Source organism: Myotis nattereri, assembly GCF_964212035.1.
Source record: "Myotis nattereri genome assembly, chromosome: 2".
NCBI lineage: Eukaryota > Metazoa > Chordata > Mammalia > Chiroptera > Vespertilionidae > Myotis > Myotis nattereri.
Window position 1 is genome coordinate 210,018,209 of NC_138076.1, and position 27,328 is coordinate 210,045,536.

General features: G+C 55.8%; 1 protein-coding gene across 4 annotated transcripts; it reads left to right on the top strand.

The window, feature by feature from the left end:
- Positions 1-1,651: 1,651 nt before the first annotated feature.
- On the top strand, positions 1,652-24,652 carry TAB1 (TGF-beta activated kinase 1 (MAP3K7) binding protein 1; the record flags this gene model as incomplete). 4 transcript variants are annotated; one of them, XM_081085144.1, is made up of 11 exons in its annotated part: positions 1,652-1,700; positions 11,788-11,924; positions 12,278-12,431; positions 13,444-13,530; positions 14,013-14,151; positions 15,310-15,423; positions 15,978-16,089; positions 17,986-18,130; positions 19,939-20,161; positions 21,210-21,372; positions 22,923-24,652. In XM_081085144.1, 11 exons carry the CDS (start codon positions 1,668-1,670, stop codon positions 23,128-23,130), a joined length of 1,515 nt encoding a protein of 504 aa, XP_080941270.1. In that variant the 3' UTR covers positions 23,131-24,652. The 4 variants fall into 4 exon arrangements, with proteins under 4 accessions (XP_080941270.1, XP_080941271.1, XP_080941268.1 ...); XM_081085145.1 differs by having other exon boundaries at positions 1,666-1,700; positions 21,216-21,372; XM_081085142.1 differs by having other exon boundaries at positions 1,668-1,700; positions 19,918-20,161.
- Between the last annotated feature and the right edge of the window lie 2,676 nt (positions 24,653-27,328).

Consider the following 27,328-nt stretch of genomic DNA (forward strand, 5'->3'; position numbering starts at 1 on the left):
TCACACGATCAAAAATGACTGAGGGAGTAATTCTTGGGGTGGGAATCGAGGGATTTCTGGGAAGGGCTTTCATTTGCTAAGAGCCTTGGAGATGGAGTAGAAATTCACCCGGTAGTCAAGTGTGGGGACAACAGGTACAACAACAGAGGCAGGAAACTGGCTGTTTGGGAAACCTAAGGCTGAGGGGTGAGGTGCCTGGAGGGTCGGCTTCCCTCCCAGGGTTGCCAGGAAAGGCCTGGGAGTTTTCAACTACAGGGTTTTTACCTACAAGGCAGAAAACCCTTCTGACACCAAATGTGTGGGTTCCCCACAGCAAGCAGTTCTCCATCCTCTGCAGACACCGAGTGGGTGCCCTGTAATTTAAATCCCAAGAGTTAGTACAGACCCCACCGGTTAAGGGCAGATGCCCCTCTTCAGATACCAGTCACAAGTAGTGGATCCCCAGGTTACCCACACTCTGTTCAATTTGGCTACAAATCAGGGGTTCCCATGACCCCTTCCTCAGATTCCATAATCTATAATAATAAAAGGGTACTATGCTAATTAGACAGGACATCTTCCGGATGTCATTCTGGACATCCTTCCTGATGAAGCCGGGGCCGGAGGGAAGCCAGCCCGGGTCCCGGGTGCCTGCGGGCGGCTGGAGGAGGGAAGCCTGGGTCCCGGGTGCCGGAGGGAAGCCGGTGCCGGCAGCCGGGGGAAGGAAGGCCAGTCTTGCACGAATTTTCATGCATCGGGCCTCTAGTATGCTGTAGTAGCTCACAGAACTCAGGGAAACACTTTACTTACTATTGCCCGTTCGTTATAAAGGACACAAACGAACAGTCAGATGAAGAGGCAATAGGGGACAATCTGGTAGGGTCCATAGGGTACAAAAGCTTCTGTCCCTGCAGAGTTTGGGGTGTGCCACCCTCCGGGCACGCGGATGCGTTCAAAACCCCTTCGTTGGGGTTTTTTAGAGGTTCCATCACGTAGGCACGATTGATTAAATCGCCGGCCACCAGTGACTGACTCCATCCCCAGCTCCTCTCTCCTCCCCAGAAGTGGGAGTTGGGGGGTGGAAAGTTCCAACCCTCTAATCACAGGGCTGGTTCCTCTGACAAACAGCCGCTCCCCCCGACCCGGAAGTCACCTGGGCTTTCAGCCCCCAGTCATCTCATTAACAAAGTGCAGGATGGTGGAAGATGCTTCTAGAACACGCACACTCGCCGTCCCCTCCACTGGGCCTGGCCTTCCCTTCCCTGGACCACCGCCTCCCATGCCACGTCCACGAACGGCTCTTCCTAGCACTTAGCACCACGTGAGCCTTATGCGTGTCAACATCGTCCTCCCCAGTTCAAAGGTTAGCTTTCTGAGGCCCTGCCTTGCTTGCGGCTTCACCCCTAAAGGGCCAGGCATGGTCACCCAAGGACTCCTCACGGAGTGAATGAACAGCTCACCCTCTGCCACCCGCGTCGTGTTCATAAAGAACCTCAATCCGGCCTCCAGGTGGAAGAGCGCGCCTGCGCAACGCTCCGCGCTGGCCTGTCCCGCCTCGGCCAGGGGGTGGCACTGTGCGCATGCTCCTGGCTGCGCGGTCCTCCGGCGGCTCCGGGCCGCTCTAGCCACCCCTCTTGCCTGCTCCGGCGGGAGGCGGGAGGCGGGCGCGCCCGCGGGGTCCCTCCAAGATGGCGGCGCAGAGGAGGAGCCTGTTGCAGAGTGTGAGGAACCGACCCGCTCTCCGGGCCGGGGGTTGGGAATCCGGGGGGGGTTTGGGGGGGGCGCTGTCTGGTGCAGGCGCGGCTCTCTCTTCGCCTGGGGCCGCCTACCTCTCCCTGGCGGAGTGCGACCGCCGCCTTCCCCTGTCCCGGGCCGGCCCGCCCCGTTTCCCCAGGACGGGGGCGCGTGCGCAGTGCGGGCCTGGCCGTCCGGGGCTTGGATTCCGGGTCTCGGACGGCGCGAGCGTGTGGCGGGCACGTCGAGGGGGGCAGTTCTAGAGCCGGAAGGGAAGGTGGCGCCCGGCAGCTGGGGGAGCCGGGGTGCGGGTCTGGCGCTGAGCTGTGGTGGGATGACAGTAACCATAGTAGCAGCAGCCGCTTGTGCACCACTTACCACCTCCAGGCTTCGAGCCAGTGGCTTCACGGTTGTAAGTTTGATTTCCGTGACAGCCCCGGGAGATAGGTGCTGTGGTTATTCCTGCTGTACAGACGAGGGGACAGGCACAGAGAGGCATCATCTGCTCGTGGCCACACAGCTGGCGAGTGGCAGAGGCAGAGAGCGTTAAAATCAGGCAGCCGTTCCTCTTAGCCTCTCACCAACGCTCAAGGAATGGGTTCTGGTCCTGGTGGTAACTCCCCATGCCTCGATCGGCCCCGGTTTCCTTGTCTGTAAGGTGAGGGCAGGCAGTGGGAGGGTTTTCTATAGACTCGTCTCTGCCTGCAGTCTGGACCCTCATGGGTTTGTCGCTGGTGTCTTCCAGCCCCTGCATCCTCCTGACACATGTGCACGTAGGTGCACACACAGGGTGGCACCTTGGGCTGTTCTTACCTGCGAGCAGGGGGCCTTTCCCTGGGGTCCTCCCCAGACATCGCAGCTTCTTGTAATTGCCTGTGGACCTGTAATTGCCTGTGGATCTGTGTGCAAAAGTGAACTCATGGAAGACAGGGACTTGTGCTTTGCAATGAATAGTGTCACTAGTACCTACCACCACTAGGTGCCGGGCATTCAGTAAATATTTGTAAAATAGTGAGTCAAGCATTTGTAGCCAGATCCAGTGCTCAGCGTTGGCCCTCCTACCCTTGAGGGTCTTGAAGCATCGTAACTGGAGTGTGTGTGTGTGTGTGTGTGTGTGTGTGAGAGAGAGAGAGAGCGAGAGAGAGAGACCTTACTGCTGCATATTAATGACAGGCTTTGTGTAGACTCTGAAATTCCTCTTCCAGGACAGCAACTCCCAATGGGGGGAAAGGGGAGTGAACACCTCTTCCTCTCCACACCTTTGGCTGCCCCCCCCCCCCCGCCTTTTTTTTTTACTCCTACTTGGCAGGTCAGCCTAGTCATTGAGTTAGGTAGACCTGGCCCTCTGCTTTGTAAGCTCCCAGAGGGTGGTGTAAATGTCCCTGTTGTGATAAACATTTCGGAAACACTGGCTGGAGTGTGGCAGATGCTGAAAGTGATCTTCGCTGTAGGCTGACTGCTGTAGGCTGACTTGGCTTGCCCAGGAGACTGGCTGCCAGCTTCCCTTCCCTCTAGGTGTGCTGGAGCCCACGGGACTCAGGTTAGAGGGAAGGTGAGCTTTACTAGCGCCAGAATGGATTCCTGGGTGGTGGTAGAATCTTTGAAAGATAGCATCGTTAGCTTTAAGCACAGAGCATCTTAATGAAAGGCAAAGGGATGCCTGATAGGTCTACACAAGTCCCCTCCCGCCCTAATAATGATCAAGGCATTTCTGCTCACAGGGTGTCTGAGTGTGCAGGTGGTGTGGGGGGTCTGCGGTCCTGCCCTCCACGGTCCTGAGTCTGGTGAGAGTAGCTCAGACACCATCATGCAGCAGATGTCTGTGAGGTCTGCTAGGCTGGGCCTGGGGGCACAAAGATAAAAGACATCTGCCCACCCTCACTACATGTGCAGGACAGTTTAGAAGGAGCCATACACCACTAAACAGTGTGCCAATTACTCTCGCGTCAATGTGTTGAGAGGCTGTGGATGGCCTCTGACCCGGCCAGTGCAGGCTTGCCGGGAGGGCTGGGGAACTGCTGCCATGGAGGGTGTGCTGGGCCAGGTGGCAGAGTACTTGGTGGAATGACATCCCAAGGAGTATCCCTTTCTTCCCCAGGCAGTGTGGCACCTTCAAAGGTGTTTTGAAGAAAAGAAGAGCTTTTGAAGATAGCTTGGTGTGTTCAAAAGAACCTAGCCGTCTGATAAAGCAGAGTCTGAATCTTGTATGGCCTTGGGCAAGTCACTTAACATTCCTGAAACTTGGTTTCCCCGACCGAAGAGGACTTCCTTCTAGAAGTTCTGTTAGCAGTCAATGAATTACCGTGTTTACGCTCCTAGCCTGGCATGGTCACTGCGGCGTGAACTTCCACCTTCAGTTCTGCCATGAGTGAGTGCCTACGGTTCGTTCCCTCACATGTCACGGTGTGGCAGGCACCGTGGAGGTGCAGGGGACACTGCCTTCATGAGACACATGTTCTGTTCGAGGAGGGAGACATTAAACGGTCAACAAGCACAGGTTACATATGATACAGTAACATCTATAACATGACGTCAGGTGGTGCTGTGAGGAAGAACGGCCTGGATTCACACACAGAATGGTGGAGGGCCATTTCACACCAGGTGGCAGGGGGGGGCCTCTCGGGATTTGATGAGGTGAAGTGGGGGCATGGGAAGGAGTATTCCTGCCCGAGGGAGCAGCAAGGAGGCCAGTGTGGCTGGAGAGGCGGATGCTGGGGAAGGCGGTGGCCGCCGTTCCAGGGAGCCCTGTGGGTCCCCAGGTGGACTTGGGATTCTTTTCTAAGTGTGATGTGAAACGCGCGTCTGGTTTCAGGGCACAGTGTGACCTGATCTGTGATTAGAGAAAGCCCTTCCCTGAGAAGCCCTTGAGTGGCAGGAGGAGAAGCCTGGGACCGGCTGAATGGTACTCAGCTGTCCAGATGTGAGATGGCAGAGGCGTGGCCGGAGCGATGGCAGAGGAGTGGTGAGAATACTGGGTTCTGGCTGTATTTTGGAGGAAGGGCTGATCTAATTTGTTGACAGATCAGATGTGGGGTGCATGACAAAGGAAGACGGAGTTAAGAAGGGCTACAAGGTTTCAGTTGGAACAACAGTAGTGCCCTTTACTGAGGTGGGGAATGCAGGAGTGCATGGGGGTCAGGGAGAAGCAGGTGTGTGATTTTGCCTATACTATTATGTACTTACTAGTGGCCTGGTGCATGAAATTCGTGCACATTAAAAGGGAATTAATTAGAGGAAATACTATCTAATAAAGAGTGAGTATGCTAATTGACCCTCACACCATCACAAAGATGAGGTGCCCACAGCCAATAAGGAGGGAATATGCTAATTGACTGCCACACCCTCAAAGATGGCGGTGCCCAGTCCCCTCAGCCCCACTGGGGCAGCAGGCATGCGACAAAGCCTGGAGGCGGGCCCCGTTGCTCCGCGCACCTGTCTCTGGAGTCACCCAGTCCCCTTAGCCCCCCAGCCGCCCAGGGCCGGCCCAAGGCGCAGGCAAGCCTCGATGGTGGCTGCCCAACCATCCAGGGCTGCCCGAGGCTCAGGTAACCAGGGCCGGCCAAGGCTTGCGCTGCCGGCAGTGGCAGCAGCGGAGGTGTGATGGGGCATTGCCTTCCCCTGGTCACTGGGTCACCTCCCACCCCTGAGGGCTCCCGGACTGTGAGAGGGGGCAGGCCGGGCTGAGGGACCCCCCTCCAGTGCATGAATTTTCATGCACCGGGCCTCTAGTATTTTAATATTGCTATTTGCCCTTTTTCTATAATAGAAGTGTCAGAAATGAAAGAAAATTAGTAAAATGTATATGAAAATCTTCCTCCTGTCAGAGTCTGGGGTGCGCCGTGGGACCCAGAGTCAAGTCCCTGCCCACCCGCGTGTACCTCAAAATCACACAAGACCCAGACCCGGCTGGCCCCACCCCCATTGGGCGAGATCCAGACCCGGTCGGCCCCACCCCCATCAAGCTCTGCCAGGTGAAGGGCATACCCTCAGGTCCCCTGGCCCAGCGCTGGGGGGGGCGGGGGGGGTGCAGCCTCAGGTCCCCCGGCCCGGCACCAGGAGGAGGGCGCAGCTTCAGGTCCCCTATCAAGCCCCGCTGGGTGAGGGGCGCAGCCTCAGGTACCCCGGCCCAGTGCCAGGGCAGCGGGCGCAGCCTGAGGTCCCCTGGCCTGGCACCAGGACAGGGGGTGTGGCCTGAGGTCCCCCAGCCTGGGCTGGGGCAGGGGGCGCGCTTTTAGGCCCCCCATCAAGCCCCACCGGGCAGGGAAGGGCGCAGCCTCAGGTCCCTGCTGATCCCTCATTATGGCTTGTTATGGGAACCCTGCCTCCGCTCTAGGCACAGCCATCTTGTGTTACGGGATCCCCGCCTCTGCTGTGGGCACAGCCACAATATGAGCACTCATTAATATGAGATGGCGTGAGGGTTAATTTGCATATTACCTCTTTATTATATAGGATTATTTTTAAAAATCAACTTGAAATCAAATTGTTTAACTTAGACATGTCTCAAGCTATCTATACAATCACAGGTGCTAGCTATGTATTTTTCTAATGTACATGAAAATAAATATGTATCCATTAAAATAAAAACATCTGTGAGGCCTTCCCCTGCAGCCATCTCATATGCTGGCAGAATTCGGTCCGGCTGCTCCAGCACAGTAAGTGCTCCACCCTCATTAGTGGCCCCTTTAAGAGTGTAGTAGGACGATATTTGTGATGAAAACATAGAGAACCTTTGATGAAAACCCTGGTGAGAGAGGTGGGGGCGCCAGAGTGGAGTTGGTCCCAGAGGAGTAGGGAAGGAAAAGGGGGTCATTCAGGAAGATGGCGATGGCGTCGGGGGTTGTAAGCTTTTTGGAGAGAAAGAACTGCTGCCCCCGCCCTGAGCCATCTTCCTGGGGCATTATTCTCCCTTTCTGAGCTTCCTTTTTGCCTCTAAGGAATTCGGGTGCTTTCACCACAAAAACACTCGGCCTTTTCATACTATAATTTGATATTCAAGCTGTGGCCTGAACTTGGAACCGCGCTTTATCCACTGATGCTGCCTAGGAGTTTGAGATGTCTCTGTGAGGATTGAAATGGAATTCTTTTTAATTTAATTTTTTTATCTATTGATGAGAGAGAGAGAAAAAAAGACACATTAATTTGTTGTTCCACCAATTTTTGCATCCATTGGGTGGTTGATTATTGCATGTGCCCTGACCGGGGATCGAACCCACAACCTTAGCATATCAGGATGACACTAACCAACTGAGCTACCTGGCCAGGGCTATGATGGACTGTTTTTATGTGATGTGTTCACATATGTATATAAGGAACTAATTTATACATATATTTATACAAGGTATTTATAATGCCCTTAATAGGTTATCTACAATTGGATCACTGTAGACCTTTTCATACCAAAATATGGATGTTGGAAACTCCTGTTTACACAATCAAGTTAGAGTTAGGATTTTTGAAACAGCATTCTTTCTTACCATACTTTCTGTACATTCTTGTGGGAAATTAATTTGAAAACCTTCAAAGCGTTAAAGTGGTCCATGCTCGCTGTTGTATTTACTTGGCTCTGTGACGAGGCTGTGAGCGTGAGAGGCCCCCTTCTCAGCTTCCCAGCGACTCACGACTCCCATGCCGGGCGCAGAAGCGCCACTTGCTGTTGGTGCTGGCGGGCCTGGCATTTGGGGCGTGGGAGAAAGTATGCATCAGTGTGTGTTGGGGTGGAGAGGTGGGTGGTTTGTGTGAATAGAAAATCATGACCTTTCCAAAAATTGTTCAGAAATATGGAGAGAGGAAGCAAGAGACTTGGGCATCTGGGGTGTTGTGACAGAATCAGCCATGGCTGCTTGGGGTGGAAAGTCCCCGGGGAGGCGGACAGGAGTGGGAGAACACGATCACAGCCCCCCGGCCACAGCCGTGTGAGTGATGTCGGGCCTCCGCCGAATTCAGGGAGGACCACATGCTCTCCCTCCCCTACATGGGTAGGACCTGTAATTCTCCGGCCAGTTGTTAGGGAATATGGGGGTGCTGGGGAGACTGCATTCTGCAGAAGGAGTGCTCATGAGTGTCTGAGAAGTTGCCCATATGTCATTGGACCTAAGATGTCGTTAATTGTGAGGACACATCATTATTTTACATACTACCTAGAAAGGAAACACACTGCTAAATAACTAACACACCAACTTCGGAGAGTAATATTAAATGTTGGAACTATATGTATTTGACCCAGCCAGTGTGGCTCAGTGGTTGAGCATCACCTTTGAACCACCAGGACACGGTTCGATTCCCAGTCAGGGCACATGCCTGGGTTGCGGGCTCAATCCCCAGTGTGGGGCCTGCTGGAGGCAACCGATCAATGATTCTCTCTTACCATTGATGTTTCTATCTCTCCCCGTCTCCCTTTCTCTCTGAAATCAATAAAAAATTATTTTTTAAAAAACCCTTTATATATATAAAAAAAGAAAATATATGTATTTGCATCAGTGAAATAAGGTAGCTAGTCAGCAATACCAGGCTAGAGCATGAGAGTTGCTACAAAGCCAAATGGTTATGGGGAGTAAGTGGGGTGCCTGAAATGCATGATGTGGTCACAGGGATGGATTTCTCAGGAAAGGGGCCCCGTGACCTTGGTCGCTATTTTCCCAGAACCTGGGACACATACTGTTATGGGTTGGCTCAATGAGACAGACGACCGACTCAGAATTTAAATTTAAGAGCCTTTATTAAGCTGGCCAGCTGACCACAGCGCCTATCTCCCCCTCTGGGAGATTCGGAGCATGTGGCAGAGATCAAGGGTGCAGTATGATCCTTTATAGCAAAACCGTGTTAGAAAAAAAATACAAAGCATTCCATTAGCTGTTCCTTAGAAGTTCACAGAAAGTTCATAAGCACAAAGGGGGGGTAAACAGAGTCACACCTGGCTGGAGCGTATCATAACACATTGTTTTTCTAAGACAATCTAGCAATTTTTCTTCTATGATTCCTAACCCTGACATAATCCTCCATACGTCAGTCCCCCCTCCCAGCACATTCTGTAACATTCTGTAACCCGTCCATGCTGCAGTCCCTCACCCTAGCACAATACACTGAGGTGGTTTGGTGTATGCCGGTGTACAACTCATTGTTGCATATTGAGGAGGTTATTTGCTTTTCAGTTCTCTCTCTCTCTCTCTCTCTCTCTCTCTCTCTCTCTCTTTTAAAAATATATTTTATTGATTTTTTACAGAGAGGGATAGAGAGTTAGAAACATCGATCAGCTGCGTCCTGCACACCCCCTACTGGGGATGTGCCCGCAACCAAGGAACATGCCCTTGACCGGAATCAAACTTGGGACCCTTCAGTCCACAGGCCGACGCTCTATCCACTGAGCCACACCGGTTAGGGCTTTTCAGTTCTCTTTAAACTCCCTGATGATATCAAGAGAGAGACTTGGCCCTGACCAGTTTGGCTCAGTGGACTGAAGGGTCCCAAGTTTGATTTCCGTCAAGGGCATGTACCTTGGTTGCGGGCGCATCCCCAGCAGGGGGTGTGCAGGAGGCAGCTGATTGATGTTTCTCTCTCACTGATGTTTCTAACTCTCTATCCCTCTCCCTTCCTCTCTGTAAGAAATCAATAAAATATATATTTTTTAAGAGAGAGACTTGATTTGCTTTTAGTATGTCCTTACACCTTTCTGCTTCTTGGTAATGTCTCTTTGTTAGCAGAGAGACAGGGGTCCGGCTCAGAAGCTGCAGCAGGCAATAGGTTCAACTAGAGTTTAATAACCTTGTTTTGTTTTTATTATCTTCGAGATAGGGCAAGTCATACTGGTTTTCCACTTACAATACTGAAAAAGTTTGCATTGTTAATGAAGTCATTAGCGTAAAAGAAAATGTGGCAGTTTCAGGAAACAATTTGAAGTGGATAATTTCTTGAAGATGGTTGAAGTTTGGGAAACACAGGCCTCTGGATTCGAGCAGGGCCTTTGTGGGTGGACAGGGCTTGGGAAGACAGAAAAGAGGAGAGAAGCCTTGCCTCGCCATGGATACTTCTTAATATGCTCATTGGGTAATTTTTTCTTTTTTTAAAAATATGTTTTTTATTGATTTTAGAGAGGAAGGGAGAGGGATAGAGCAATAGAAACATCGGTGAGAGGGAAACATCAATTGGCTGCCTTCTGCGTGCCTCCACACCGGGATGGGGCCTGCAGCCCAGGCATGTGCCCTGACCTAGGTCAGTGGTTGCTAGAGGTCTGGGGAGGGCATGGCAGGCTGCAAAGGGGCTAGACCAGGGGGTGTTTGAGATTATGGGGCTGTTCTGTGTCTTATTGTGGTGGTAGTTACAGAAATCGCTACGCATGTTAAAATTCAGACCTGTACACCCAAAAAGTCCATCTTATTGTATGTTAGTTTAAAAATAAAAGCAAACTCCCACACTATAGAAGTAGCTCCAGGCTGCAAAGCACAGAATTGAAGAGCTAGAATAAATGCAGCATTAAAGCAATTAAAATGGAATGAAAAGGGTGAAAACCATAAAGTCACTTCCTGTCAATATGTAAATAGACAGAAGATGAAATTTACCACAAAAGCTAACCACAGGCTTTTTACACGTTTGATTGCAAAAGCCTATTGAAGTGGTTCTCATGTCCTTTTTTGAAGATTTACTGTTCACTTGTAAGAAGTTGTGCACAGTGCTTTGCTTATTTAAAATTTCAGTAAAGCTTCCATCCCACTTTAAAATATATATTTTTTTATTGATTTCAGAGAGAAAGGGAGAGAGAGAGCTAGAAACATCAGTGATGAGAGAGAATCACTGATTGGCTGCCTCCTGCACGCCCCATATTGGGGATAGAGCCCACAACCCAGGCATGTCCCCTGACCTAAATCTAACCGTGACCTCCTGCTTCTTAGGGCAATGCTCAACCACTGAGCCACACTGGCCGGGCTCAATCCCCCTTTTATTCTCCTTGCAGTTGAACGTGGATTCTCCCACTTATTTTTGTAGCTCCGGTTCAGCACAGTGGTCCTGGGAATGCCCCTGGGGAGCAGGCACAGTTCTCAGGTGGGGGCCCACGCTGAGAGGCTTTCACTGAGGGAGTGAATCATGCTGGGGCCTTGCGTCAGAGTCATTTCTGGGGCTTAAGAAAATGCAGGTGCTCAGAGTGCACCCTAAGGAGATTTAGGAAATTCAAAATCTGTGTTTGGGCTGGAGCTTGGATGTGTGTGTGTGTGTGTGTGTGTGTGTGTGTGTGTGTGTGTGTGTGAAGCACTGAGCAGCCTGGTTTGAGATCAGTGGGCTACAATGGGAGTCAGACACAGGCAGGCAGGAGCAAGGGAGACAGGTGTAGGAATACAAAAGGGGGCTGTCAATCAAGCCTGGGAGGGTCTTTCTGAAGGAAGACTTCCTGGAGGTGGTGCTTCCTGTGTCAGAGTCCCAAAGGATGTGGAGAGTTGCTCGACAAGGACCAGGAAAGTGTTCCACGTGGAGGGGAAGAGTGGGTATGAGTGGACAGGGCACTGCAAGCATTTGGCACAGGTGGAGAAGGTCTGGCAGGGAGCAGATGGGAGAGGAGTGGGGACCAGGGAGTGGAGGCCCCAATGCCGGGGAAAGGGACTGGGACTAAGGCTAGCTTGTAGTTTCTCAGTCGCCTGGCAGGAGCTGCCTTATGCAGGTGCTCTGGGCCCACCAGGAGGGGACGTTCTGGGTTTGGGGCCTGGGGACCTGCAGTTTTAACCAGTGCCCAGGGCGTTGGAGTCAGAGCCGCCGAAGTGAGAGGAAAGGAGCCCCCAAGTATTTTCTACCAAGAGTTTGCTTCATTGTGTGTCTCATTCGTGTTTCGTCACAGCTCACACCTGCAACCACTGCTGAGCCTTGCCTTTGGGAACCTGCTCTTGTTCAGGGAATGGGTTTGTGGACTAGCCACAAAAATGCCAGCCATCTGCAGGTGTCTGTTCCTCCAGGGTCATTGATTTCCAGAAGGAAGTAGAGGCCTCTGGGGAGGGTGTTGGGCCTGAGGGGCTTTTGTTGGGGAAGAAAAAGGTGAGGTGGGGCCTGCCCTGGAGAAGGTAACACTTCATAACTTCCTGGTGTCCCTCCCAGGAGCAGCAGCCAAGCTGGACAGACGACCTGCCGCTCTGCCACCTCTCAGGGGTGGGCTCAGCCTCCAACCGAAGCTATTCTGCTGATGGCAAGGGCACCGAGAGCCACCCGCCGGAGGACAGCTGGCTCAAGTTCAGGTGAGAGTGCGGGTGCTCCCCTGGGCATTGCAGACAAGCAAAAGCAGCAGTTTTGCAACTGTCCTGCATGGGGCTTGCCAGCGAGCTGTGGCCCATGGGGGTGGCGTGTGCTGCTGTCCCTTCCACATCTGGACCTTAGACCAGCCTAGGCTTGCGACAGTGGGTGGGGAGCATCCCTGAAGGTCGTGGCCTGAGTGAAATGATGGGCAAAGTGGGGGACCTAAGTGGGCACCTGAAGCCACAGCTGCTGTATCTTTGGTCTCCCCCAATTTTTGTCCCTCCTCCCCCTCACGCTGGAACTGGCGTCCTTCTGTGAGCCCTGGTTTCCACCGCCTCTTCCCTCTCTCTTCCAGGAGTGAGAACAACTGCTTCCTGTATGGGGTCTTCAACGGCTATGATGGCAACCGGGTGACCAACTTTGTGGCCCAGCGGCTGTCCGCGGAGCTCCTGCTGGGCCAGCTCAACGCCGAGCACACGGAGGCCGATGTGCGCCGTGTGCTGCTGCAGGTACTTGCTTGGCAGCTGACTGCAGCCGGTGGATCATCTCCCCCAGAGGCCTGACCCTGCAACTGTACAGTGTGGGTTCGCCAGGGCTGGTCTGAAGACCCTGCCGCTCCTTCTCTCCTATAGGGGACCCGCTCTGGGAGCCTCTCCCAGCGGCAGGGGCTCCCTGTTTCGGGGAGGCCAGGAGCAGGCAGCCGTCACGGTCCTTGCCCACAACTGGCAGGGTTGGCTCTGGAGATCATCTTGGGGAACAGGAAGTAGGGGTGGGACCTTGGGCGAAGGCGTGTAGGGGGGAGGGGGTGATTTAGGATGGTTCCTTTCCTTGGGGGGTGGCTCAGGTGCTCAGCCTCCAGTCACTGCCGGTACCCTGGGCCTCGCCTCCTCGCCTCCGGCTGCTTGGGGCTCCCCTGCCAGCTCTGCATGTCTCTCGGCTGCTGTTTGGGAGATTCCTTCCTGGCATCTCCTTTTGGAAGCACATCTGGAGGCAGTTAGTTCGGATGAGGAGGATGGATTCCTGTTCCTCGAAAACAGCGTTCCCAGCCCTTTCCCTGCCTCAGCACCTGAGGCCCAGGGCACCCTCCAGCCTCGGGGCCCTGCGCCCGTGACTCTAGCTGGCCCCCCAGGAGGGGCAGCAGCATGGCCAGTGTCCAGGGCCAGCAGGATGTGGTCATGACACCGGCTGTCATTGATCTAGACTTGCTCTGAGCCAGGTACCGAGTGCTCAGTCACTCAGAACAACACTTACCTCTGTTGAGGTGAGGAGACCGAGGCTGCCAGCTGGCCAGCGGCAGAGCTGGAGTTCACTCCCAGGTGGCCTGACCACAAGCCCGTGCCCTTAACCTCCGTCTTTAGCCTCAGCCTCTCGCCCTGCAGTGCACGTGCGGAGCCCCCACCCATGATGGCCTGCACTTAGTACAGTTTGTCACTGTAGTCGGGCGTCGCAGCATCAGGTGGCAGTGGTGTTTTGAACCGGCCGTTGCCCTGACACCTGTCCCTGTCCTCTCTGTGCCTCTAGGCCTTCGACGTGGTGGAGAGGAGCTTCCTGGAGTCCATCGACGATGCTCTGGCTGAGAAGGCGAGCCTGCAGTCCCAGCTGCCAGAGGTACTTCCCTAACCTCCCCCGAGGAGGGGCACGTCAGGCTGGCTTTGTAGGAGCACTGATTGATCTGCCACATCACACCCAAGCCATTGGCACCACTGGGCCAGAGCAGCACAAGTTAGGGGACAGTTCCTGACTGGGGGACGTGGGGGTCGATGGGTGGACACTCCAAGGGCCTCGTTGGTTGCTGTGGGCAGCTTTACTCAGGCTGAGCATGGGGCGGGCAGTGAGGGTGTGAGGAAAGGCCCTTTCAGGTCAGTCCTCGACTTGAGTCTGCCCATAGCCTTGTCACCTACCCACTCATATCAGCACCAGCACTTTCAGAGCCGGCAGGACAATGAGGTCACCTCTGGCTTTCCTAGAGAGGCCTGCCTGGAAGTGCAGCTTCATCCTGGCCGGGCCTCCAGCCCCTGCTCTTTAGGGGGCGGAGGGGGGGACAGTCTCTGAGGACCCGGCCTGCTCTGACCCCTAATGGTGGCTTGCAGGGTGTCCCCCAGCACCAGCTGCCTCCTCAGTATCAGAAGATCCTTGAAAGACTCAAGGTGCTGGAGAGGGAGATTTCAGGAGGAGCCATGGCTGTCGTGGCTGTCCTTCTCAACAACAAGCTCTACGTTGCCAATGTCGGTGAGCCGCCTGGCCGTCCCTGGGGAGGGCTGGGGGAGGAGGCCAGCTTGGGGGACTGTGCGTTCTTTGGGCAGCTGCTTTCCAGATACATGGGATCTCCAGCCCGTCTGCCACGACCATTGGGTGGGTTTCCCTGTTACTCTTTGAGTGTTTCATCCTGCCCGGCCGGTGTGGCTCAGTGGTTGAGTGTCCGCCCATGAACCAAGAGGTCACTGGTTCGATTCCCAGTCAGGGCACATGCCGGGTTGTGGGTTTGATCCCCAGTAGGGGGTGTGCAGGAGGCAGCAGATCGATGTTTCTCTCTCATTGATGTTTCTCTCTTACCGATGTTTCTAACTCTCTCTCCCTCTCCCTTCCTCTTTCTAAAAGCAATAAAAACATAATAAGAAATTGATTTGGGTTCTCTTTCAAAAAAGAGGAGTGTCTCAGTCCCGGTGAGGAGAGTGGAAGTAGCAGCGGGATGCGGGCGGCCAAGCTCTCGTCCCCATGCTGTCCCTCACTTGTGGCCTTGGGGAGTTGTGCCCCTGTCCGGGTCACCTCAGCGGCTTCCTCTTCTGGAGGGTGGCGAGGTGGGCTGGGTGTGGGCTGGAGGGTGAGGGGTCACAGGGACGTTTTGTAGGATTTGTGGGCAAAGAAGAGGCCATCTGGGACCCTGAGAAGGCCATACCCCAGGGTGCCGATTACTGTAGGGGCGCTAGAGAGACCCCACTGATAATGTCCCTCCTCTCTTCCTCCTTTCCTTAAGATTTCATTATAGAACAAATTTAGAAATGTAGAAAAAAATAGAGTGACTCGCATTTAATGAGCCCTCTGTGCCTATCCCCAGCCCCGGGAGTCATCTCCTCACGGCCAGTCTCATTTCATCTGCAGCCCTGGGTCCCTGCATTGTTGTGAAGCAGACACCAGACATCGTGGCCTGGTATCTGTAAATATGTCAGTGTATCTCCTTAGACAAAAGCTCTCTTATTAAAATCATAATCATAATCATGCTAGGATGGAAAAGTTTAACCTCATTCCTTAATATTGCCAGCTCTTACGACTGCTGGCTCACCCAGGGGTCTGAGCCTATTTTCTTTGCTTGTTTCAGGATTTCCATTCTCTCTCTCGGCCCTTTCCTCCCTCTGCTCAGTCTGCTCAACTGCTCACATTCTGCTGCAGGTACGAACCGTGCACTTCTATGCAAATCCACGGTGGACGGGCTGCAGGTGACACAGCTGAACGTGGACCACACCACGGAGAACGAGGACGAGCTCTTCCGCCTCTCACAGCTGGGTGAGTGGGGACAGGGGCCGCGGGTCAGTGTTGGGGGCAGCCTCGTGGCTCACCCTTGCCCTCTTCGGGGGTCATGTGGAGAGAGTGTGAGTAGATGGGCTGTGACCAGCCTGCCCGGGGTTGAAGCCCAGCTCTGTTGCTTACCAGTCGGTGACGTTTGAAACTCGTTTCCCGTGTGAGATGATAGTAACACCTGCCTCGGGGTGTGGTGAGGATCAAGAGTTAACGCATGTAAAATGCTCCCAAGCCTACCTGGCACGTTCACTGTTATTGGTGGAGGCTGAGGCCAAAGAAGTCCTGAGATTTCAGCCACTGCCGCCGCCTCCCGGACGTTCCCAGGCAGCTGTACTGGGCGGTGCTGGATGTGATGGGCTGTGGGGGACGCCTTCCTGCGAGGGGGGTTCTGATGGGGACGGGGGCTGAGGGCCTGGGGGTGTTGGATTAGCCGCTCTCCAGGCCGCCTGGGGTGACTCTTTCCTGTTCCCCAGATGTGTGTCCCCTTCCTGTTCCTCGTGATGAGCAGGGTCTGGCTTGTGTTGTTCTCCCGCTGGTAGGTTTGGACGCAGGAAAGATCAAGCAGGTGGGGATCATCTGTGGGCAGGAGAGCACCAGGCGCATCGGAGATTACAAGGTCAAATACGGCTACACTGACATCGACCTGCTCGGGTAGGTGGCCAGCCCGCTCTGCTCCCCCCGCCCCAATAGGCTCTGGGAACAGAGGTGCAGTTACGGGAGCTCAGAGCCCAAGGAGACCCTTCCTTCCTCCCAGAGGTTGGTGTGAGGTCAGGGTCAGAGTCCTGTAGAGCTAGGCTGGCAAAGGGTCAAAGCCAGGGGCAGCAACCAGTGCCTCAGGGCTAGCAGGAAGGCCCAAGTTAGCCTGAGCGGCCTGGGGTGGGTAGGGACAGACCAAATGCCTTGTTGGTCAGTGCTATTTATGGCGAGGGCCAGGGCAGATGTGTGAGACGAGCTGTACATTTCCCTCCAAGGATATTTCCCTTCCGGCTGCCACCCAGTGATCATAGCAGCACTGGGCACAGCTCTGTACATACATTCTCGTACTCAGTCCTCCCTCGGGTCTAGGAGGTAGGTACTGTTTTTTGTTTTGTTTTGTTTTTTAAATATATTTTATTGATTTTTCACAGAGCGAAAGGAGAGGGATAGAGAGTTAGAAACATCAATGAGAGAGGAACATCAATCAGCTGCCTCCTGCACCCCTCCTACTGGGGATGTGCCTGCAACCAAGGTACATGCCCTTGACCGGAATCGAACCTGGGACCTTTCAGTCCTCAGGCCGACGCTCTATCCACTGAGCCAAACCGGTTAGGGCGGTAGGTACTGTTGTTACCCAAAGGTATTTTCATACGAGGAAGCTGACATGGTGACAGTAGGCAGATTCTGTGATCACGGGGCTAGCCATGGGCAGAGGCAGGACTTGGACCCAGGCAGCCTGCATTCTCAGCACATTGATTGGAAAAAATAGGTGTGTGTATGATCATGGCATTTAATGTCACAATCAGAGCCATGGAGGAATCATGCCAAAGACCCCTGAAGCAGAGTTAGAACTCCTTCCTCCCACAGGATTTAGGCAGTTGTGTTTGGAACCTTTTGTCTCTAATTTGTAGGGTTCTGTTCCTTTGTTGGAAAGTACAGATGTGGTTTCAAACAGGCCAAGGATCTACTGTGCAAAGTACGTTTTCTCCTGCCCCGAGATGGGGCTCTTCCCCAGAAGCTGCTGGTTTCCTGTGTGCCCTGCCCAGAGTTCCTGTGTGTGCGTGCGCGTGCGTGCGTGCGTGCGTGCGTGCGAGTGCGTGCGTGTGTGTGTGGGTGTGTGTGGGTGGGGGTGGGGCAGGGGTAGGCATCCTTTTAAAAATATGCACTAAGTGCTAGCACACCCTTCCCAGTATTCTGTAGCTCACTGTCCATTAGGTGTCCTTTCCTCCATTCTACACACTTAGCGTTGAGGCTGGTGTGTTCTTGGTCACAGCTGCTGGAATTCAGTGTGTGCTGTGTCAGCACTTGCTACTGGCCCCTATGGAAGGGCCCTCGGGGTGTTTCCAGACTCCGCTCTTCCGGATTCTGTTGCCAGAACATCACATAGCTGCTTGTGTGTGTGCACACGGGCAAGACCTCTCGGGCACTGCTGGCTGATAGTGCATCAGAGATGACCCTGTGCAGGGCGTGCCGGTGAGGTCTGAGTCAGCCTGACACTTGCTTTGGAGGAGCCTGGAGGAATGGGCTTTCAAAAGAGAACCCCACCCTCTCACTGCCCACCCTTCCCCTGGCACTGCCCAGGCTCTGTGGGCAGGAGCTGCAGATTGGGGCCGGGATTGGGCATTTGACCTTTGTGCCCTAAGCCCAGCCATCTCTAACCTTCTGGCCCTCAGAACTTGATTTTCGTAGCTGGGCTCAGAGACAGGTCTGTTTTTCTGGTTTTTCTTTGTTCTCGTCTTGCCAGATGTGTGTTTTATTTTACATTCTGGGGTAGATTCTTCCCCTTAGCAAAATAAATGTCCCTAGGAGGCCATTCCAAGCACAGCTCTCCCCTCTACTCTCTCCCCGCAGCGCTGCTAAGTCCAAGCCGATCATCGCGGAGCCTGAAATCCACGGCGCACAGCCCCTGGACGGGGTGACTGGCTTCCTGGTGCTGATGTCCGAGGGGCTGTACAAGGCCCTGGAGGCAGCCCATGGGCCTGGGCAGGCCAACCAGGTGAGCTGGGCCTAAGCAGAGCATAGCGGGCCAGCCTGCAGGTGGCATGCTCCCCTGGGGCCTGGCCGGCCCTCCTGCTCGGCACCAGAGTGCTCAGGGTCCCGGCTCCTTTTCTCAAGTGCCATTGCCAGATATCTTCTCTGGGCTCAGAGCTCCGAGAACACCCATCCCCCAAAACCTTCCTCGTTCTGGGCTTGAAGCAGCCCCAGAGCCTTGAGCAAAGCCTGAAGGGAAGTGGGCGAGGTGGACGTGAATCGCCGTGGGCTCGGGTTGCTTTGGAGATTGTCCGGGAAAGGTCCTGGGCCGAGGAGGGGAGCGCAGAAGTGCGGCCTTGCGCACAGAGCACTGGCCAAGGAGTCGTGCCAGCCACGTCCAAGTCCGCGCCACCCTTCCCCTTCCTCTCTGAGCTGTGGGTAATTTACAGTTTGTTCTCATGTCTAAGATGGGGATGATAACACCCACTTTTGTGGGGTTGTGGTCACGCAGTCGCTTCAGGGATGACTTTGAAGGGAAGCTACCTGACCTTGGATGGCTGGTTGGTCAGATAAGTTCAGGTCGTGTTTCTCCTTCCATCTGTGAGTCTTGTAGGAAGGTAACTTTTCTGCCTTTTTCCTTTCTTTTCTTTATTATTATTTTTTTTTTAGAAAAACAAGAATTTACTGCCTGCAGCAAAAATATATACTTAGGCTGGGCTGCTCTGGCTCACTGGGAAGTCAGAGAGAAGGGGGCCTTGGAGACAGGTTCAGGGGGTTAGCCCGGCATGAGCTGCCGCTGCTCCCCTGGTTTCAAGTCTCCTGGGGTCCCTTAGAGGTTAGGGGATACGGCCTGTGGGGGACGGAGAGCGGGAGGGGAATGGCATGGGCGTGCTCCCTGGAGGGAGACCGCCTGCTTTATCCTCTCTAATTAAAGGTTATGAGGGAGTCTTACATGCCGCCCTCTCTCCTGATGCCTGTGTTCAAGGTTTTCATCTTTTTATCTTATTCCTCTAGTAGCGCTGTAACGGGCAGCAGCTCACATCACTTCCACTCAGGGAGCCTGGGGTGCAGAGTTCAGGGTCTCGCCTGAGGTGACCTAGGTGGACAGTGGGGCGGGGGGCGGGGGGTTGAGCCCACCTGACTGGCCCCAGGTCATTTCCTGTTGCCTGCCTCTGCCCCCTACCTCCAAGAGACTGGCCAGCCAGCATGTAGAGGATTTTGTGTTTCTGATCGTATCATCAATGTGATTTTTTTTCCTTTTCTTTGGTCTTCAAGATAGAATTATCCAGTGGCTTCTTACTGGGTTCTAGGATACACTGGTCAGTGGACTTCTCTGCCTTCATTCTGTGTCCCCATTTGCTGACAAAATTGGCATATCCTATCCCATAATGAGTTTGTTCCAGGAAAAAAGGCTTAATCATCACAATTGCTCCTCTGTTTGCAAGTCTCCTGGGTCCCTTAGAGGTTAGGGGACACGTGCCTGGCGTGGTGGGCATGTACTTACACAGGGCTTTCTAGCAGTTCCCGCAATGCCCTCACATCCATTATGTTACTTCATCCTCGTCATAACCCAGGGAGGTGGATATTCTCCCTGTTTTATTGGTGTGGAGGCCAACAATAAGAGAGATCACAAGGCCACACCTTGTCTAATGAGAAAGTTCCAGAAGGATTATCCTGAATCCCTTGAAAAGCTTGGTTTGCAGGTGTGGCTGGTGGGGACTTCCTTCACCTGCTTGACCAGTGACCCCTAAGTGTCTTGGTGAGGCTCTGGAGTCACGGCCCACAGTCCCTGGGCCCCCTGTTCCTCACCAGGTCTCTGCCCCTCCCTCCCAGGAAATCGCTGCTATGATTGACACTGAGTTCGCCAAGCAGACTTCCCTGGACGCGGTGGCCCAGGCTGTGGTGGACCGGGTGAAGCGGATCCACGGTGACACCTTTGCTAGTGGCGGCGAGCGTGCCAAGTTCTGCCCAAGGCACGAGGACATGACCCTGCTGGTGAGGAACTTTGGCTACCCGCTGGGCGAGATGAGCCAGCCCACAGCATCCCCTGCCCCAGGTGAGTGCAGGGCGGACAGGAAGCCACCTGAGGAGGCCGTGGGCCGCGTGGGCTGCGGAGTGGCGGAGGCGCCAGGCCTTGCTCCGGGAGCGCAGCAGGTAGAGGGGGAGGCCTGGCTGTGAGCAGCTTTGATCTGGGCCTCTGAGCCGCCTTTGATTGGTTTTCCTTCTTGTCTATGAAATGAAGAAATACCCTCTGCCCTGGTTGACCTAATGACCCGAGAGAGAGAGCGTCAGAGACACCAGGCCACATGATAGGGACGATGGCTCCCCAGCTGAGGGCCTACTCTGCACCTGGCACTTGACCCGAATGTTTCCTGTAGTCCTCACTGACAGCCCTCAAGGAGATAGCACCCCCCTTTTACAGAAAGGGAAACAGGCTCTGGGAGGAAGAGACAGGCGAGGCGAGGCACGTGGACAGAAGGTCCCCGAAGCCTGGCTCTGTCCCTGAGCCATGTTGGGGTGAGAGTAATGCGCTTAACTTTCTACTTTTTGAGTCTTGGAGTCAAATTGCTCAGGAGGCCAGGCAGTCGTCCTTTCTGCACCTCCTCCCGTGCTGCTCAGACTGTTGGCTCCTGGGCTGCCCTTTCTCTTCTTTTTTCAAACAAGCCTTAGCGCTCAGGCATGCCCAGATGGCTTTGTTCTCCGGCGGACACCAGGGTTATGGAGTTTCTCTAGCTTGCTGTTATTGCAACCATATTTTTGTTGGGCCAGCCTCAACTAGGAGCACGCTTATCCCCTCGGATTAGAGCATCGTCGCGGGAAGCCAGGCAGTAACCCTTTCATCAAGCAGCTCAGCACTTGATCCTCCTCCTGCTTTGAGCACAGGAGCTGCTGAGCGCCAGCCCCTGCCCAGCCGGCAGTCTTTGCCCCTGGACTCCCCTTCTCTGTCCCAAGGGGCAGAGGGCCACGCTGTAGCTCGGGGGGCCAGGCTGGGTCACCACCTTCTCCTCTCAGCCCTTAGACACCGCTCCCGTCAGGTCCTGTAGTGCCCCTGTTCCCACCACGCCAGCCACTCCCCGGGGCCCACCTCTCTCTTCCTTCCAAAGTCACAGGAGGACGTGTATACCCCGTATCCGTGCCTTACTCCAGCGCCCAGAGCACCAGCAAGACCAGCGTGACCCTCTCCCTCGTCATGCCCTCGCAGGGCCAGCTGGTCAATGGGGCCCACAGCGCTTCCACCCTGGACGAAGCCACTCCCACCCTCACCAAGTAAGCCCTCACCCATCTCCACTCTCAGGCCTGCTTCCTGGGGACAGCCCTTGGTCTCTGAACAGGAATGCCAGGGCCAAGTCCTGTAGCTAAGTGATCCTGGGTGAGACGCCCTGGGGTCTTAACTTCTCAAATGCCCGCCTCCCTTCCTGGGAGTTCTTTTTAGCGGCTGAGGCTGGAAGAGGCAGCGCTGCAGGTTCCAGCAGCTCATTGCAGTGGGAGCTGGGAGGGGCGGGTTTCCAGGGCAGAGGGGCTGAGGCTGCGGGGCAGGGACAGGCACCTGATGTTGACAGCCTGCTGGTCACATTTTCTTGTGGGCCCTTGGACGAGTTCTCACTGAATGGGAAGGTTCTCCTCCCAGTGGCATCAGTGCTTGGGGGGCAGGATGTGTGTGGCCTGCACCGGCTTGTCAGAGCCAGGGCTCTCTGACTGAAAGGTCTGAGTAGCTTTGAAGTGAGTTCTCTAGTCTGAGGGGGGGAGGGGCAGAGGCAGCAGGAGGTCTGGAGCCTGAGGAGGGCGGGCAGGCCACTTCCTTACTGCGGACCTGCCTATAGGTCTGGTGTCCACCCCACCCCCTCATTTCTGTGGAATGTATACCCCCACCCCTCCCACCCACCAGGAGCCGAGGGTCTGGTTTCCACATTCCGGCCTCGGCCTGCACTGCACAGAATAATAGAGATGCCACACCCAGCCCGCTCAGAGGAAATGGCCAATTGGAAGGGCCTTCAGGAAGGGAGTGACACTGCTTCCCTGTGCCTGGAGGGGGCCTTCCCCTCTCCCTGCCCCCCCCACCCCACCTCCTGCTGCTGCCACCAGAGGCTACAGGGGCCTGGCAGGCAGCGGAGTGATGGGCATCCCGAGTGCAGTTGGGGTGGCCTCCCTACCCCAGGCCGCTGAGAGGAAGCCTCTAGCTGTGCCCACCAAGGCAGAGCATGACAGCAGTGGTCCCAGGCCAGGCAGGAGAACCAGCTGTCCTTCTGCACCCTAACTCCCTGGGGGCCCCTAAATAGCCCCTTCCCTTCCTTTGGCATCTGAGCATTAGTTGGGCCCCACTCTGGACCGGCTGGGTGCTGGGCAGCGTGAAGGGTTTGCAGGACGGTGGGCCAGCAGGTAACTTCCAGCTGTCACATGCTCTGTGTCAGAGGGTGGGTGCCAGGAAGTTCTTCTGAGAACATGGGGGACCCAGCTCCCAGCTGGTGAGAGGGAGGGCTAAGGAGGGTTTTCTGGGAGAAAAGTCCTTGCTGGCCTGCGATCTGTGGGGTTGATCGGGGGGGCCGGAGAGATTGGAGCGCACGACCTCCAGCTCATTGCTGGGTACAGTGGTCACTAGCCATGCGTGGTCACTGAGCACTGGACCCATTTAGTTCTGGTTCATTAAAAAGCCATGTGTAGTTAGAGCTTAAAAGCCCATTTGACCTTTCATCTCCTAAAGACCACGTGGCCGGGCTGGCTCTTGGGTCACCTTTGTTTGAGGCCTGTGGCCTGAGGCAGGGCTTCTCTGTCCCCGGCCTGGAAGCCAAGGCTCCTGACTGACTCTGTTGTCCCTGTAGCCAGAGCCCGACGCTGACCCTGCAGTCCACCAACACACACACCCAGAGCAGCAGCTCCAGCTCGGACGGGGGGCTCTTCCGCTCCCGGCCCGCGCACTCGCTCCCGCCTGGTGAGGATGGCCGTGTGGAGCCCTACGTGGACTTCGCTGAGTTTTACCGCCTCTGGAGCGTGGACCATGGCGAACAGAGTGTGATGACGGCACCGTAGCCCCGGCTGCGGAGTGCAGCCGAGCGGGACCTTCGTGAGGACCGGGGCGATCGTGGGGGCAAGATGGGCTTTTCCCCACCAGCTGCCTGTGCCGTGGGGGCCAGTGGGCGCCCAGTCCTCAGCCTGACCGTCCTCTCCCAGCTGGGTGCTATGGAGAAGACCCTCTCAGAGCGCCAGTGCAGGCGGACCCCTTGGATACGCCATGTCACTGCAGGGGGGCTGGAGGCCACCCGCCCAGGCAGCCTCAGCCAGGACCGTCGCCATTTCTCAGAACAAGAGGTGCTAGTGCGGGAGCCTGGCTGGCTGTGCGCACCCCGTGGGACAGGACGGGCAGAGGTTCCTGTGACCCCGCACGTCACAGGCCCAGCAGCCACTGCTTTCTCTAGGCCACCGTTCCCGCCGCCACCTCCCCTGGGAGAGCCTGTGGCCGGTGATGCGTCCCCTCCCCAGGGCCTGGTGGTTCGCCCCTTTCTTCTCCGGCCTCCAGAGTGAATCCCGGTTGACGTCTGCTTCTTCGGAGCCTGCACCGTCCCTGGGCCCCTTCCCTGGGCCGGCCTGGCTGTTTTCAGTGGTGAACGTTCAGGAAGACCAGGGAGGTGGGGGCCTGGGATGGCTGCAGCGGGAAAGGAACCAGAGGTAACTGTCCAGGAGGAGCACTGGCCCTGGAGTCCTCCAAAGGGTAGACGGGGCTGGTGGGCGTCCCCAGAGATGGGGTGCAGGGGAGCAGAAGTGCCCGGACCGAGTGAGGACGTGGCCTCTTGTCAGGCCCCTCCAGGAGGGAGGCCCCGAAGCAGGGTGAGCGACTCCGCTTTGCTCTTTCCTTCCTGGAGCTGGGAAGGCCCTGGCTGAGGAGCCATGAAGACCAGCGATCTTGACCACTGACGACGGTCCCTGCTGCTCCGCAGGAATGAACACGCGTGTGGAAGAGGGCGCGTGGGAGGTGGTTCTGGAAGGGCAGAGGCTCTGCGAGCCCTGCTGCTCTGTGTGGAGGGCCCAGGTGTGCGCTGCTTTTTCAGGGGCGGGCGGGCGGGCTCAGGCCATCAGGCCCGAGATGGACCACCTCAGTGCTCGCTGCCTCTGGGGAGGGACTGCACTCCTGTCTTCACAGGAGAAGCCAGCCCAGAGGCCCACACATGCCCGCACATGGTCTGCGGTGGAGCAGAAATCAGACCTGCCAGTCCCCGAGGCCCCTGGATTCGGCCCCTCCCCAGCTCAGCAGGGCCTGGCACTGTGTGTGGCCTCCATGTACTTGGACTCAGAAAAGTCAGAGGCCGGCTCAGCCCTGCTCGGTCTGTGGTCCCGGAAGGTGGTTCCCGAGGGAAGCAGAGGAAGTGCCTCTCGGCAGAGCGCCCACCCTCCACCACGAAGCCACCTCTGTTAGGTGAACAGGTTTAAAGTTAGTCACAAAGGCTGGGAACAAAGGGAATTCTCTTCCAAGAACATCCCGGTGTTGCTGCTTGGTCTCTGGAAAGAGAACCCCTTTGTGCCACGGTGAGGAAGTAATAAATGGTGGGTTATGCGACATGGTGTTAAGGTGCTCTCACTCTTGTCTCCTGGAACTCAGGTGGCCAGGGAGGTGGGTGCCTCCTGTCCTCTGGCTCCCGGGCTGGGATGGCAGAGCTGGGCTGTGAACCTGGCCTCTGCCTGGCCCAGGGCTGCCGCCTGCATGGCAGGGAGAGGGTGGCGGCTCTCCCTCCGGCAGTGGCTGCTGTGGGGCACTGTTCCTGCCGGTGGTGGGGTGGCTGGTGTGGCCGTCAGAGCTTCGGGCACCAGGACAGGCGTGTGAGTGGATGCTCAGGAGTTCTTTGCTTTATTTTGGTTTTGTTTGGGTGGAGGATATTCTATAAATACCAGTCCATAAAGTGCCTCTTCCTGTTTTGGGAGACTTAAGAACTCAGCTACGCACAACAGCGTCTGCAGCTAAAACTGAAACACTGCGTGGCTGAGGGACAAAGCCAAGCTCGGCGTTTGGGTGATGGGCGCCCAGACACTTCCCTCCCCCTCTGCTGGGAAGCAGTTGTAGGCGGGGGTGCTGGCAGAACTGCCTTTCAGGACCTGCCCCCTCGGCCTTAGCCGTCCCCAGCGGGTCCTGACCACCTGGAGTCACAGGTCAGCCTAGCACCCTGAGCAGGAGGTGGTGGGCGGGCCATGTCCCAGATGAGTGACTGGGGCGCAGACATATGGGCATAGTCCCAGCACAAATGGCCCTGTCTAGTCCTATAGGCCAAAGGGCCTCTCCCACCTGCTTTGCCCCCAGGCGTGTGGGGGTGGAGCACTGCCCTGCTGGCTCTGTGTCCCCTGTCCCCTAAGCCTGCCTCCTGAGTGAGGGCGAGAGGGGCACGTTTCAGCCTCTGGGTTCCCTTTGGTGGAGCAAGAGAGGGAGCTTAGTCTGTTTTAAGATTTAAGCAGTGGCAAAGGTCAGGACAAGAAGAACCAAAGCAGCCTCCCGTGGGCGAGTCCCACCCCCTCTGACACTGACACGGAGCCAGGAGCCAGCAGGCCTCTCCAGCCTGTGACCCCGCCCACGGCCAGGTCAGGTGCACCAGGGAGGCCCCCACCACTGCTGCCTGTGCCCACTTGTCCCTTGAGGACATCTGGTTCCCTCCCAGGACAGGACTGTCACAGGCTTGATGGAGGCCCCGGCCTGGATCCGACCAGTGGGGCCAGGCCTTTGGGAGCCACTGCTTGTCCGGGACCCGCGCCCGCACCAGGAGCTCCACGGATGCCGGGGGCCATCGTCAGGGTTTGTGCTGGTGTTTCGGCCCTTGTCTGGTCCTCTGATTCTCACAACCCAGCCCTGGGCTTGGTGGCGTGTCCCCACCGCTGGTGCAGTGGTCGTGAGACCTGTCAGGAGCCACGTGGCCGCTGTGACAGTGACATCCAGGGAAAGGCGACTGGTCGTGCCCTTTCTGCGGCTGGTTCCTTCCTGTCACTCAGGCCTCAGCACAGAGCCACCTCCTTAGAGGAGCCTGCCCTGTCCCACACCGGCCCCATCTCCCTGTTTGATCTATTTCACAGAAACGCAGCCTCTGACATTTCTTGCTCATTCTTTTTGTTTGCCTCTTAACGCACTAAAATGTTCGCTCGCTCATGAGAGGGGTCTTTGTCTACTTAATGCAACGGTTCTCAACCTGTGGGTCGCGACCCCTTTGGCGGTCGAACGACCCTTTCACAGGGGTCGCCTAAGACCATCCTGCATATCAGATATTTACATTACGATTCATAACAGTAGCAACATGACAGTTAGGAAGTAGCAACGAAAATAATTTTATGGTTGAGGGTCACCACAACATGAACTGTATTTAAAGGGCCAGAAGGGTGAGAACCACTGACTTAATCGATTGGGTCCTGGCTCCAAGGTCCGAGTGGTGTCAGCTGTGTGGCAGCCCTTTAACAGGTGCTGCATGAATGAGTGCGTGGATGGCTGTGTGACCTTGCGGAGCTACCTGACCATGCGGAGTCTAGGTTTCCTCACTATGAGATGGGGATCTGACCACTTCTTCATAAGAAGGCCTGACATGTCTGAGCCGCCGTGGAGGTAAGAGTGGCCCTGGCCCGCATGTGGAAGAGGAGGACTGGGGCGCTGCAGGAGCTGAGATTTCCGCCGCCGCCACCTCCACACCTGGGTGCGCACTGAGGTCACGTGTGGTGAAGGTGCCACCTGGGCCTTGAACGTAGCAGGTGCCCTTGCAGCTTCCCGTGGAGCCCAGACGTTGAAGAGTGGTTCTGGCTCTTGCCTCTTGGAAGCCCAGAGGGAGGCTCTCCGATGGGCCCCAGACATTTTCTCCAACAAGGACATCTTTCATGACTTCATTCCGGGTCCTCTGTTTTGAAACCAAACAAGGACACAGATCGCAGCCATTCCAGCGGCTCAGCATGAGCCCGCGCTTTGTTCCTGCTTTGTTCCCACGCAGAGGCAGGCGATGTCAGCCCAGAGCAGAGGCAGGCACTTGACATTTCCCCAGCCCGGGCGGCCTCCAGGGCAGGCAGTGTCTGACACTGGCCTTAGGAGGACTGACACCAGGTCACAAACGCCATTCCTGCCTCGAGACCCCGAGGGGTCAGGGCCCAGGCCGTGTGGACCAGTTGCTGGTGCAGCCCTTGCCCTTGTTCTCCCCGGTTAGGGGTGGGTGGGGAGGCAGGGCGGGTTTCTGAGCCCACCCATTGCCTCAAGGCCAGCGCCCCTTGGCTGCTTCCA